The sequence below is a fragment of the Desarmillaria tabescens genome, assembly GCF_030435595.1.
Source record: "Desarmillaria tabescens strain CCBAS 213 chromosome Unknown EV420scaffold_1, whole genome shotgun sequence".
Classification (NCBI taxonomy): domain Eukaryota; kingdom Fungi; phylum Basidiomycota; class Agaricomycetes; order Agaricales; family Physalacriaceae; genus Desarmillaria; species Desarmillaria tabescens.
In genome coordinates, this window is record NW_026848300.1 from 2,255,512 (window position 1) to 2,267,038 (window position 11,527).

At 49.0% G+C, this 11,527-nt stretch overlaps 7 protein-coding genes across 7 annotated transcripts; 4 read left to right on the plus strand and 3 right to left on the minus strand.

Annotated features, from left to right (window-relative positions):
• Positions 1–15: 15 nt before the first annotated feature.
• Positions 16–1,545, minus strand: EV420DRAFT_70351 (uncharacterized protein). Its single transcript, XM_060483157.1, has 3 exons — positions 636–1,545; positions 221–585; positions 16–164 (listed from the first exon to the last, which is right to left on the minus strand). Exons 1-3 carry the CDS (start codon positions 1,384–1,386, stop codon positions 117–119), a joined length of 1,164 nt encoding a protein of 387 aa, XP_060339637.1. The 5' UTR covers positions 1,387–1,545; the 3' UTR covers positions 16–116.
• Positions 1,546–1,851: 306 nt separating this feature from the next.
• Positions 1,852–3,302, plus strand: EV420DRAFT_1625649 (kinase-like protein; the record flags this gene model as incomplete). Its single annotated transcript, XM_060475984.1, has 3 exons — positions 1,852–2,516; positions 2,570–2,935; positions 3,268–3,302. The coding sequence occupies exons 1-3, from the start codon at positions 1,943–1,945 to the stop codon at positions 3,300–3,302; spliced, it is 975 nt and encodes a 324-aa protein (XP_060339638.1). The 5' UTR covers positions 1,852–1,942.
• Positions 3,303–3,489: 187 nt separating this feature from the next.
• On the plus strand, positions 3,490–5,486 carry EV420DRAFT_1497012 (uncharacterized protein). The gene is made up of 6 exons (XM_060470906.1): positions 3,490–3,638; positions 3,694–3,705; positions 3,766–3,816; positions 3,875–3,934; positions 3,985–4,598; positions 4,668–5,486. The coding sequence occupies exons 1-6, from the start codon at positions 3,591–3,593 to the stop codon at positions 5,314–5,316; spliced, it is 1,434 nt and encodes a 477-aa protein (XP_060339639.1). The 5' UTR covers positions 3,490–3,590; the 3' UTR covers positions 5,317–5,486.
• EV420DRAFT_1757523 (kinase-like domain-containing protein) lies at positions 5,487–6,935 on the minus strand. The gene is made up of 2 exons (XM_060480513.1): positions 6,267–6,935; positions 5,487–6,210 (listed from the first exon to the last, which is right to left on the minus strand). Exons 1-2 carry the CDS (start codon positions 6,841–6,843, stop codon positions 5,615–5,617), a joined length of 1,173 nt encoding a protein of 390 aa, XP_060339640.1. The 5' UTR covers positions 6,844–6,935; the 3' UTR covers positions 5,487–5,614.
• Positions 6,936–8,369, plus strand: EV420DRAFT_1497018 (thiamine pyrophosphokinase). Its single transcript, XM_060470907.1, has 6 exons — positions 6,936–7,208; positions 7,261–7,333; positions 7,382–7,474; positions 7,537–7,683; positions 7,735–7,846; positions 7,895–8,369. The coding sequence occupies exons 1-6, from the start codon at positions 7,021–7,023 to the stop codon at positions 8,269–8,271; spliced, it is 990 nt and encodes a 329-aa protein (XP_060339641.1). The 5' UTR covers positions 6,936–7,020; the 3' UTR covers positions 8,272–8,369.
• Positions 8,370–8,741: 372 nt separating this feature from the next.
• Positions 8,742–9,763, plus strand: EV420DRAFT_70613 (uncharacterized protein). Its single transcript, XM_060483166.1, has 6 exons — positions 8,742–8,899; positions 8,970–9,012; positions 9,063–9,124; positions 9,178–9,207; positions 9,328–9,379; positions 9,434–9,763. Exons 1-6 carry the CDS (start codon positions 8,852–8,854, stop codon positions 9,667–9,669), a joined length of 471 nt encoding a protein of 156 aa, XP_060339642.1. The 5' UTR covers positions 8,742–8,851; the 3' UTR covers positions 9,670–9,763.
• Positions 9,763–11,278, minus strand: EV420DRAFT_70686 (uncharacterized protein). The gene is made up of 5 exons (XM_060483167.1): positions 11,126–11,278; positions 10,874–11,071; positions 10,742–10,819; positions 10,565–10,686; positions 9,763–10,508 (listed from the first exon to the last, which is right to left on the minus strand). The coding sequence occupies exons 1-5, from the start codon at positions 11,261–11,263 to the stop codon at positions 9,857–9,859; spliced, it is 1,188 nt and encodes a 395-aa protein (XP_060339643.1). The 5' UTR covers positions 11,264–11,278; the 3' UTR covers positions 9,763–9,856.
• Positions 11,279–11,527: the final 249 nt, after the last annotated feature.

Consider the following 11,527-nt stretch of genomic DNA (forward strand, 5'->3'; position numbering starts at 1 on the left):
AACCTTTTCAATACATGGAATGGACAATTAGTATCGATTGACGCAATATTTTAGGCCTAATTAATGGGTAATTGAGTGTGGGTGGGTGGCTACATATATACTCAACTCAAACTGTATTAGCAGATAGTACAACTCGAAGAAAGGACGCTCAGTTGAGACAAAGGCTATATTAGAAAGAATTTAATATTGTGGACACCCGGCAGTAACGTTAAGCGCTTACCTTAAACCGAGAGTAGACATCGTTTAAATAGTGAGCTGCGATCTTGGAGCGGCTCTGAGCGACGACTTGAAGCGCTCCAGATGCATTCAAGGTGGGCAACCTCTTCCTTAATTCAGGGCCGTAATTTCGAGTATCGTCGGTAACAACTGTACAGGCAACCGACTGCATGTGGGACGCTAGCATCGCATCGAGACCCCCCCATCCTTCTTGCCGTAGATGAACGTATGGAACGCGCAAGATCACATCTCGCAGGTATGGCGATGAAAGAGAAGATAGAACTGCTCCCGCCGCTTTGATAGCATCCGGGCCAATGGCTGACAGGAAGATGCTGTTAAGATTTGTATTGGGTCGCAAATCAAAATTGACTAAGTATGATATTGTGAGTTCTGACGCTCTGACGATATATTGGTCGTACCTTCTTCCTCGGCGCTCCGCTTATGCAGAAGAATCATAAGATCTTCTAGCGTGTCTTGACAAGCCTGTGTATACTTTTCAAGAGTAGCACAATGCCCCGCTTGCACTCGGAAGATATGCAGCGAAGAAACTGTTGGAAGTTTCTCGTGTGCAAGCAACCACTGCATGATTCCGTCCAGAGCAGGGCTCGGAAGGTCGAGCTTTAATGCGCGGATGTTTGGCGGTAACCGGACCGATGAATCAATGTGGAAGTCGCTCTGGTGATGGCCATAGAGAAGGACATTCTCGAGACGCGGGAATGAGCAGATGAAACGAACGTCTGGAACCAGGCTACGCCACGCCATGGTGGCCGCAAAAACGCGCAAGTATGTAATAGATGAAAAATGAGACAAGATGGCGTCCCGGAGCGAATTTTTGAGGTCGACGCCATAAAAAAAGACGTTGAGCGTCTTGACAGTGCCGAAGTAAGATCCTTCTGAGAGAAGATCAAGGATCCATTGGACGTCATCTTGGACATGGAAAGAGATCTCATTCAGGAAGGGCGTGATGGTGCAGAGAGGCGATCCCAAGAGTTTGGAGAAAATCTTCGAGTTTTTTGATGACAATTCGATGGTCGAGAAGAGGTGATACCGGCTCGATGCAAACCATTGTTTAGAGACAAGGCTGCATGAAACGAGGGTATGGGAATCTGCGTGACATTCGTCTATGATTGCGTCGACGATTTCTCCCGGAAGGCTAGGAAGACGCTGCATGGTGTGGTCGTCGTAGGGGAAAAAAGCGGCAGGAACTAGAGTGCAGTTAAGTAATATCGGTGAATCTGAGCCATGGAAGCGTATCGTGACGTACTGGGCGGGCGGAGATGGTCCGGATGAACGTGGCGTCAAGGCTCTCCATTCCTCGCGATTTGCATATTTTATTCCAGAAGAGAGACGATGAAATGCGTTTCCCAGCGTAGCAAAGATCCCGAGACGACACAACAGGGGAGATAGAGCAACCTGAAGGGGACAGAGTCAAGTACTGCAGTCGCCCGGTCTCGGCACTTGGGCGGGCACGGAACAAATATCTGTGCTTCATTGCATCAATGTCAGTGAACAAAAAGAGAATACTTTCCCCCTTAAGCAATGCCTTGAGGCGGCAAATTTCTGCGTCGTGGTGGTCGCGGCGACAAAGTTTGTTTGAGACGACAAACCAATTTCAAAAACAATGCCCTGTTGATCGCCGCTGTTTCATTCCTACCACCACCTTCACTTTCATCCGGCTTTGAGAGTCGCTTTACATTTCTATCTCGCCATTTTTCTTCTTCACGCTATGCCTTCTACACACCCTTTGCCTGACTTTGCCGGTCACCTGGTTGCGAACGGTCGTCTTCTCCTTCTAGAGCTTCTCGGTGCTGGTTCATACGGGAAAGTCTATCGCGCTGTCGATATCACGTCGCCCAAGCATGCTGAGGAATACTACGCTGTCAAGTGTACGCACAGATACAAGAAGGGTTCGCGACGCGACGCTCTCCAAAAGCGAGAATTTTCGGCTCATGCGAAGGTATCTGGACACCCTAACATCATCACCTTTCATAAGGCCTTCTATGACGGACTTTATCTATACATTGTTCTCGACCTCTGCTCGGGCGGAGACCTCTACAACGCCATAGGCAAAACCCATCTTCTGCGCGACAACGACGCGCTTCTCAAAAGCGTTTTCATTCAACTCATTGACGCCCTTCAATATTGCCATAAGAAGAGTATATTCCACCGCGATCTCAAGCCAGAGAATGTCCTGTGTTCAAGAGACTTCACTAAAGTTTTCCTTGCTGATTTTGGTTTGGCGACAACACTAGAAGATTGCAAACACATTGGATGCGGTAGCATGTCATATCAGAGTCCAGGTTAGCTCATTGACCTGACCCTTCAACCACGTTAGATGGCTGATTACCATCAGAATGCATTGGCGAGGAATGGAAGAGCCCGACGTACTCGGCAAGACGGAGTGATGTTTGGTCGCTCGGGATCGTTCTCGTCAACATGCTTTCTCGTCGTTGTCCGTGGAAAACTGCAAGGACATCTGATGTACTATTCAATGCTTTCCTTCGTGATTCGACCTTCTTTCAGAAATGCTTTCCCTTCTCGCCTGGCGTTATCAATGTCCTTCTGCGTATCTTTGTCATCCGTTCTGGCGAGCGGATCACCCTACCTGAACTTCGCGAGGCGATTCTCAGACTCGATACTTTCTTCCTGTCGCCCGAAGACCTTTCTCATGCTCCCAAGCTTATTAGGGATATGGCTTATCGGAGCCTTCCTGATCGCAGTTCGTTCTCAAATCTCCAGAAGCAACTCTCTAGCACACCAACACCACTAGTCAGCAATCGCACTCCAGTGAACCCATGCCCAGTTCCTGATGATTCTCTCGGCAATGTGCACCAAATATCCCGGCCTCGACGGCTTATAAGGAGAATTTTAGGCCGCCTTTCTAGATTTTGAACACGCTATTTGTTTCTATTCATACATTCCTTTATGCCTTGCAGGATCGAGAGCCCGTCGAAAGCAGATACATCTATCACTGTATTCCCCATGCCAGAATCGTATTCATTTAGTTTTCATTTTTTGCGCTGGATGACTTCATAATGATGTGTCAAATAGATCAGCTGCATCTAAGCGCATATTATGAGCGATGATCCCCATGAAGCACCAGTTAGGCTTGACTGGTGAAAAGGAGTTACTTTGCGAAACGGGGTTCCATGCTGCGTGCATTCAGATGCTGTAGACGCAGGCCGGGTATGATGTTTACTTTACATAGAGGCGTATATAGCTGCCGAAAGGGACTGAGTCAGAGACATCAGAACTGAGAACAGCGTGCACGTGGCCGTCCCGCTGCAACAAGCCGTGCCGTACAACTGTGCTTGTCTCTTGGCCACTTGCTCGCCTTCCCTCTTTCTGCACTCCCTCACGACTTACGAACTGCTATGGACAAACTCAATGACACCAGATACTACTCCTACTCCTGGCATCAGGTTCGTGCTCGGAATTCGCACGAAAGGCACTCACTAATACGTCGCCAATTTACAGTCTCACGACCAGGTCAATCTAAGCTCGGCTGGCGCGATAATCCTGACGCTCACTGTCTATTCTCATTTCTAGGCTACGGTTCTACTCATGGTTCCTTATGATACTCAAGAAGAAGACATGTCGGTATGTACTATGGGGCTGTTAACGATGTCCAATGTTTTTGACCTTGGTGTGTGGTTAGGTGGTAATAGAGCGCAACTATCTCATTGCAGGCGTTCGAGGGCAGGCCCCCATAATTAAGGTTAGTGGATTTCCTGGATTTTTGTGCAGTCTCATTGAAGAGTAGCGCAGGGGAGACTGTACGGCAATGTCGACGTGACGAATTCTGTGTGGCAGCTTGAACCCCATTCGTCTCGCCTCTCCGCTCGAGAGCGAACCACTTCTACTGCGTCGATGGCGTCAACACATTCATCCTATGCCTTCGTTTCTGACCCAGAAATTTCCAGCAGCTTTGCGGCATCTCTTGAGAGTGGTCAGGCGTCCGACGCGGAAGAATTCTCTGCATCATCACCTGCCTTATCCTCCCCTTCGCTTTCTTCTGCCGACGAGCAACGTGGGTTTTCTTTTCGGCGGAAACCTCATTCCAGCACTGCTTCTCGTGCTGTATCCCCAGGGCACATCATTCAGAGTATCGCATCTTCCTATTCATCGGTCGAGTCATTGCATTCCCAATCTGGCCGGCTGTTGACCCTACATTTGGAGAAGGATCAGTCAATTATCTGGCCTTCTCTTATCGTTGGACCCGTACCGGACACTTTAGCGCCTTACGTCCGCAACTCGGTCATCTTTGACGCGAGCTACGAGTTGGAACATCAATACAACATGGACCCCACTAGCCTGGTCTTGCTTGCCATGGAACAGTTCGACATCCACAAGGACCGGGAAGAGGCATTCGAGTGTTTCCTGTAAGTGACTGCCATTTGTACATTCCCTTCCCTAACTCATTAGCGCCCCCCTGTTTTACGTCTCCTTAGGCGTGCTTGGCACCTCTCTCACGCTCCCACATCAACCATGAAACTCGTATCTCACTATCTGCCGTTGCAGACAGAATTTAATATTGAAGAGTACCAGAACCAGGGACAGGCACCTCGCGGCACCACTACCTACTACATTCAATGCATAGGCGGGCCCAGAGGCCTCGCACAGCTCTACTTGGAAGCCGGTATGCTTCATTTGGATGGCGCAGCCTCCACCCTCCTGTCTTCTTCACACTCCAGCCTGTCGTCTATCCGCATACCCGCTCGTGCCCAGATGACAGACACGGGCACGATGACCTGGAAACGAGATCGCGAAGCCGCAGGGCAGTTCTTTGACCGTGCTCGTGCACTGGCGCCTGATCTCGATATCCCTACCTTGCCGCCACATACTGTAATGGACGCTGAAGAATTGGAGATGCCCTCCATTGAACTTCAGTATGATCCGGTGCCGAATGTCGATTCCCTTCGTCGTCGACGGAAGAGGGACGAGAAGGCCTTACTTGAGAACCAGTCTAAGGTGGATGACTTGGATTCTACCTGGTATGTTTACCTTCCCGGCCTCATTGGCGCTGGCACTGCTCTTGTTGTTGTGGGAGTCATTGGTGCGTTGAGCTTTTCGTGGTCCCGCCGCAATCAGGCCTCTTAGATGATATACCTTTTGTAAATTTCCTTTGCTATCATATGTAGAAGGTATGTATTGTATCATAGCTCTCAATTATCGTTGCTTTGTTTTGGATATAAGCATACGCTTTCCATCTCATGTTATTCACTTTTTCAAATGAACACTCGTCCTTTTCTTAACCAGGATTCTAGGATATTTTGCGGTAAATAACTTGACAACAGTTTTTCCTCACCAGGAGGAAATAAGGTAAGGAAACGGTAACACAAAGTCCAGGAACGACAACAAAAAAGCAAACCTTAGTACCAAAGGAGCGACAGTGGGACTACGATGATCTCGAGCTAGTAGAAGTCCGTGATATCGCTTTGAGCTTCTTTACAACCTTTGTCAACAAGGACCTTCGTCTGGGAGGCGTGAACAAGGCGGTATTACAAGGCGCCCGATGACGAGGAGCTGGCCCCGGTTCCGGGGAAACGTCCAGCTGAGGAACCGATACAATATCGCCTAGTGACGCAAAAGGATGTTGTTGCATCTTGCGCTGACGCGGTGTTGGATGGCATTGGGGAGAGGTGAAATAGCTATCGACCACTTTGACTTGATCATCCGCAAGCAAGAGATCAGCATCAGAGATGAAGAAGGTGTCTATCTTGATGATTTCAGCACGAAGCTCAGGAAGCGTTATTCGAAGGAGAGGGTCAAGATGGAATATGCGCTTTAGAAGTGCGACAGCTTTGGGTGACATAGGAAGCGTGCGCCTGAAATAGCCTTCTTCGTGGAGAGAGGAGTTGAATGATGGGTCCTCGGTTCTCGCGATTTTCCATGGACAACGCCCAGTGATTAGATTTACGAGGACAACTCCAAGGGACCAGATATCACTCTGTTGCGTGCTGTATGTTTTCTGGCCCTTTTCACCAAGACACTCTATATGAATGCAGGTGAGTGCAGGAAGAGGAATGGAATAGACATAGAAAACAAACCTGGACTCTTATAGAACATACTTCCACAGCCAAAGTGCTCGCACTGGTCATTGTGCGTCGCTAAGCCAAAGTCCGCAAGAAAGATCTCTTTTCCATCAGCTGAGCAAAGAATATTGTCCGGTTTGAGGTCGCGATGAAATACTTGTTGCTGATGACAAAACTGAACGCCGTCGATGATCTGCAGAAAGGCGGTACGCAAGAGCTCGTCGTTCTTGTAGAAAAGGCGCTTCTCGATGATTGCAGAGTGAAGGTCACCGCCAGAACACAAGTTGAGGACAACATAGACAAAGGCGTGGTCATAGATGACATCGTGGAACGTGACGATGTTTGGATGGACAGCGACCTTGGCGTGTAGGGCGAACTCTCTCAGCTGTTGCAGATCTCCGCGTGTCCCCTTTTCGTGCTTGAACATACATTTCACAGCGTAGTATACCGGGTTGCTGGGAGACGAGGCGGTATCAAGTGCACGATAAACCTTCCCATACGCGCCTGAACCGAGAAGCTCGAGAAGATGTAGACGGCGGTTCGCGAGAAAGCTTCCACGAAAATCAGGGAGAGGAATCTTGCGCTGAGACATCGTAGCAGTAGGATAGGATGTGAATTGAAAGGAAAAAACAATGTGACTATCAAAGCCGGACGAATTCGAAGATGGTGGAAGGAAGAGAACAGTATTCGCGGGAGATTATCCAATTCAAGCTGCCTGTTTTGGGACGTGATTGCCAGCTCCATTCCTGTTCCTCTCGTCGTGTTCAAGATGACTTCTTGGAATGTCGATTTTCTCCAGCCAAGCGGCGCCAGTGATTCAACCAAGCGAGCGTTAATTATCTTGAACCAACCCTTTTCTCCAGCACTTTTACGTCGTCTCTGGACATCCTCGCAGTGGCGTTGCTGCGCTGATGGAGGGGCCAACAGACTGCATGACACCGTTGAGAGCAAGGAGTTGTTGAGTAGTATTCCTTCTTTCACATGCATCATCTGATGTTCGTGCCCACAGATATCTGCCAGATCTCATAACGGGGGATTTTGATTCCATACGGACCGAAGTTCGCACCTATTACACGTCGAAAGTGCGCCCGCCATTATTGTCGCTTGACTGGAGATACAACGTAACACAGGGAATATCTGTTGTCCATAGTAGCGACCAAGACTCCACCGATCTCATGAAGTCTATGCAAGCCCTGTCTTCTGTGCAAGTTCCTGGTGAAGAGGTATCCTACTCTCGCTGCGAAATGTGATTCCGCAGGTGACTTCCCTGACAGGACCTGCCTAGCCGTGGCAAGTTATCATTCTCGGCGGGCTTGCTGGGCGATTGGATCAGACGATACACACGTTGTCCTACCTCCATAAGCTTCGAAAGGACCCTTCTAAGCGAGTCTTTGCCGTAACAGATGACAACATTGGCTGGGTTCTCAATAGTGTCTGCCGTCTCTTTCTCACCCCTTCGCCCACTTATTCATTGATACGTTAGGGAGAGCATTCCATCAAGATTGACCACTCTGTCCTAGGAAAGACATGTGGTTTACTTCCAGTAGGCATAGACTCTACGACACTTTCCACAACAGGACTGCAGTGGAATCTCAGTGTGTGACTCGTACTCTTCCATCTTATCAACTTCATTTCGTTTTCAGCGGAGACCATATCCTCCTTTGATGCCATGGTATCCACGTCGAACCACCTTGTTCCATCCTCAGACACGGTCTGGATCAAGACCACCAAGCCTATCTGGTGGACCATGGAGCTACACGCAGAAATAACAGTGTTGTACTTTGCGGGGGCTTCAACGGCAACGGGAAGGACCGAAGAGGCCGTACCTATTCCGTTGCGCGGTCTCTCGTTGTTGAATCTACGCGATGTACTGATTTCCAGGCATCCCCATACTGGTTTGGACAAAATCCTAGAAACATGCCAGTGGAGTGTGAATGAAGAAATGGTCGATGATCCAGCGAATTGCGAGCTATCAGAGGGTGCCGAGGTCGCCGTCATTTGTCCAGTTTCTGGTGGTTGAAGCTGAAGCCGAGAAGATCACTATTTTAGGTACCATATTCTCTCACTTCACTGTCCCTTATTCTTAATGTTACCCAGATGCCGCGTGATTGCACTTAGAGATCAGCGGGAGGCTCTGTCCATCGATACGTTGTGGATGGCTTTATCATACGGCTGCCGGTGTTTTCTAAGTTCATAATGGGCAGGTGCTTACCTTCTCGTACACGTGTATTCTCACCCTGCGATACGCGCTTTCTACCTCCGAAACGACTATCTTATTTTGGCATCGCCGAATACGTTCATTGCCTTGTTCGTCTTCCGTATTCTCCTGCGCCCGGTGGCAAGCGACGAATGTCCGGCACTTTTTCCCCTTTTAGATGAAGGCCGGCCCTTCTCTTTGCTTCACCATGCTGTAAAGCTCTCATCTCGGCGAATAATATGGGTAACCATTACATCTCGACGACATTGTTCAATTTTTAAGCAACGCGAGCGCCGCATATATTCGCTCCCCTTGTGTTCGAATAAGCGAGCAACTCAGTTCCTTTCACAATGCCCTTTCAAGAGATGCTCTTTGTTGAAAATATAAAGGAGACGCCTGACTGATGATCGAATCCATTGCTGTCCCATTTAAGTTCGTACGCTCCATACACGTACCCAGCTTCTGTTCCTTTAGCTCTTTTCCCTCTGGGCCCTTGGCCATACTCACTGGTAGATATGCAGTCCAAGATCATCTGGAGAGCATTCGTGCTCGTCGGAGTGTGCGGTAGGGTTCAGTCACTTTTCTTTGATGGACGCATCTTATTGTGCCTGTAGCCCCTGTGATAGTGTCCTCGTCGCCCGTACCTCTACGCGCTGGAGCGGAGAGTTATAATCTCGTGCGTGTCGATTTCGCTCATACCCTTCTGGATGGCTTTGACATTTCTTTCAGGATAATTTTGCGCGCAATTCTCAAACTCAGGTAAAAGATCCTCCAGTCCAACGAGGTGGATGTCTGCGTTTTGCTTGCTTCCGTTGGTGCGCTATTCCTTTCATACTTTTATGACGCGTCTCATACCGTCGCTCTCAGATAAGATGATAGATCATGCCCATAAACGATTTGAACACGATTAACATACTGTCTGATTTTACTGGTTCGTCTTTTTATGACTGTACCGATGGAGATACTTATGTTTCTTTCATAATAGATGTATATCTTCCCTCCTCTATCCCATCTCTCCCATCACCAAAGGACAGGTTCACTGCGTTGGCACGGGTGGCTAATGCATGGACTCGTTTTCAGTCGCCCTTTAGCTACGGCGTCCATTCCTTTCACGATCTTACCTTTTCAATTCTTTCTCATCTCACTCATCCATTCATTCCTGGACATCCCCTCCCATCCATACTCGTGCATTCACTGTTGTATATAAGTACTACTAGCTGAGCACATAAGACTGTTGTACAATTTCCATTCCACGGAACCTATTGTAACTACCCTCCACGCACGAAAGGCCCTTTTAAGCGTGACGTCAGGCAGCAACGGGATCCACCCCGAAAGGATGTCAAAGTCTTTGTGCAGCATAAGGGCTGTGAGCGGAATCACACCAACACGCTGGGTTGGTGGAGAAGCATCATTTCCCTTTCTTTCTATGAAGAATCTCATTCTCCAGAGACGCGAGGAACGCATCCGCCTCATCCGACCTGCTCTTTCCTTTGCCTTTACTCCGGCTCTTCTCTGTAACTTGCTGACGTTCAAAGGCTGCAAACGGATCTGGGGTCATGTCGGGCTCGGGTTCTGGTGCTCCTGCCACAAATATTACTGTTTCTTCATCATCTTTGCGGGAAACCGCTGTAGTTGTTGCTGCCGAGTTATCGACAACCGCAGATTCGCCCTTCAGCTTGCGTCGTTTAGCTTCAATCATCCTTCTCCGTTCCTCGATTTCTCTTTTCCTCTTCTCCACACCTTTTCCAACGCCTTCGCCAGTACTGCTCCCACTAGCGACCATACCCTCGACACTGACATCCGCCGCTCCCTGTTCTTGTCGTGTAACTTGTGTCTTCTCTCGTGCCGCCCGTAGCTCTTCCATCTGTTTCTGCCGTGTTTCTTCATCACCCGAAAACTGATAGAAACCAGCACCCTTCGCGCGGACCTCGCTCGTGGCATCATAATGCACCCCGAGGGGATTGCTCTCCTCTGCGTGCATTTTCTCGATTTCGGCGACACGGTCTGCGGATGGGGTGTATATTGGGAAGTGGTTGACAGGGTTGCGGATGATTATGTCCCTGGGGTAGTGAGGTGAATTCATCGGCAAGATAGATTGTGTAGGATGGTAACGCACTCGTCTTCGTCTACCTCTTCTGAACGGACGCCAGGGAGGAGTTCTCTTGGTACTTCAGACCGCGGAGCAGTCCGTATACGTCCAAACTCATCTTCGTACTCGATAATAGGATCATTTTCGTCCTACGACAGAATTTTGAGTGACGGAAAGGGATTAATACGTGCTGGGAATACATACATCCGGTGCATGAGGAACTGTTAACGATTCATCGATATCATCTTCATCGTCTTCCCATTCAGGTGGCTTGTAGTCAAACTAAGAAGACGTCAGTAAGGCTTGGTTGATTACAGAGACAGAGAAGAGACTCACGTCAACCAAAAGGGCATCAAACTGCTTCTCGCTCAATCCTCCGCTCTTCCCTTTTTTCAATTTGTCATATATCTTCGCCTTGCGTTCCAGCGCCGCTCGTGCCGAATCAAGCGTAGGTTTGCTGACAGCCTCCAGTTCGATGTCTCTTGCAGCACGACTGCTGACCCCCTTGTTCTTCCTAGCCCATACTGTGGGTTTCTAGACAGATTTCATCGTCAGTTGAGAGTCTAGGAGGATTTCGAGCGGTATCACCTTTTCCGGCTTGGGCGATTTCTTACCAGAGGACGACTTCCTAGAGAATTCCTCTTCCTTCTTCGCAATCTCAGCCTTGAGGTCCAGGAATGAACTGGCACTAATGCCCTTGGCCTTGGACTTTGCGGTGTGCGCCATTCAGGACGAGCTGAAGGTTGGCCCGGGCCGAATCTAACGGTCCAGGTAAATAAGCGCAAATACCCGCCGTTTTGTCGGCCTAAAGTCGGGCCACCGGTGACAATACTAGTTAACCGACAACAGCTAGCTCTGGGAAGTTGCACTTAGACTCAATGTCCATGCATATGGCCTTAAGAATCAAGCATCGATGAAAAATCTCCGTTCTCAAAAAGCGATGGTATTCCTTATGGCCGCTCCGTTCCCCCCCGCGGCGGAACAGCCACG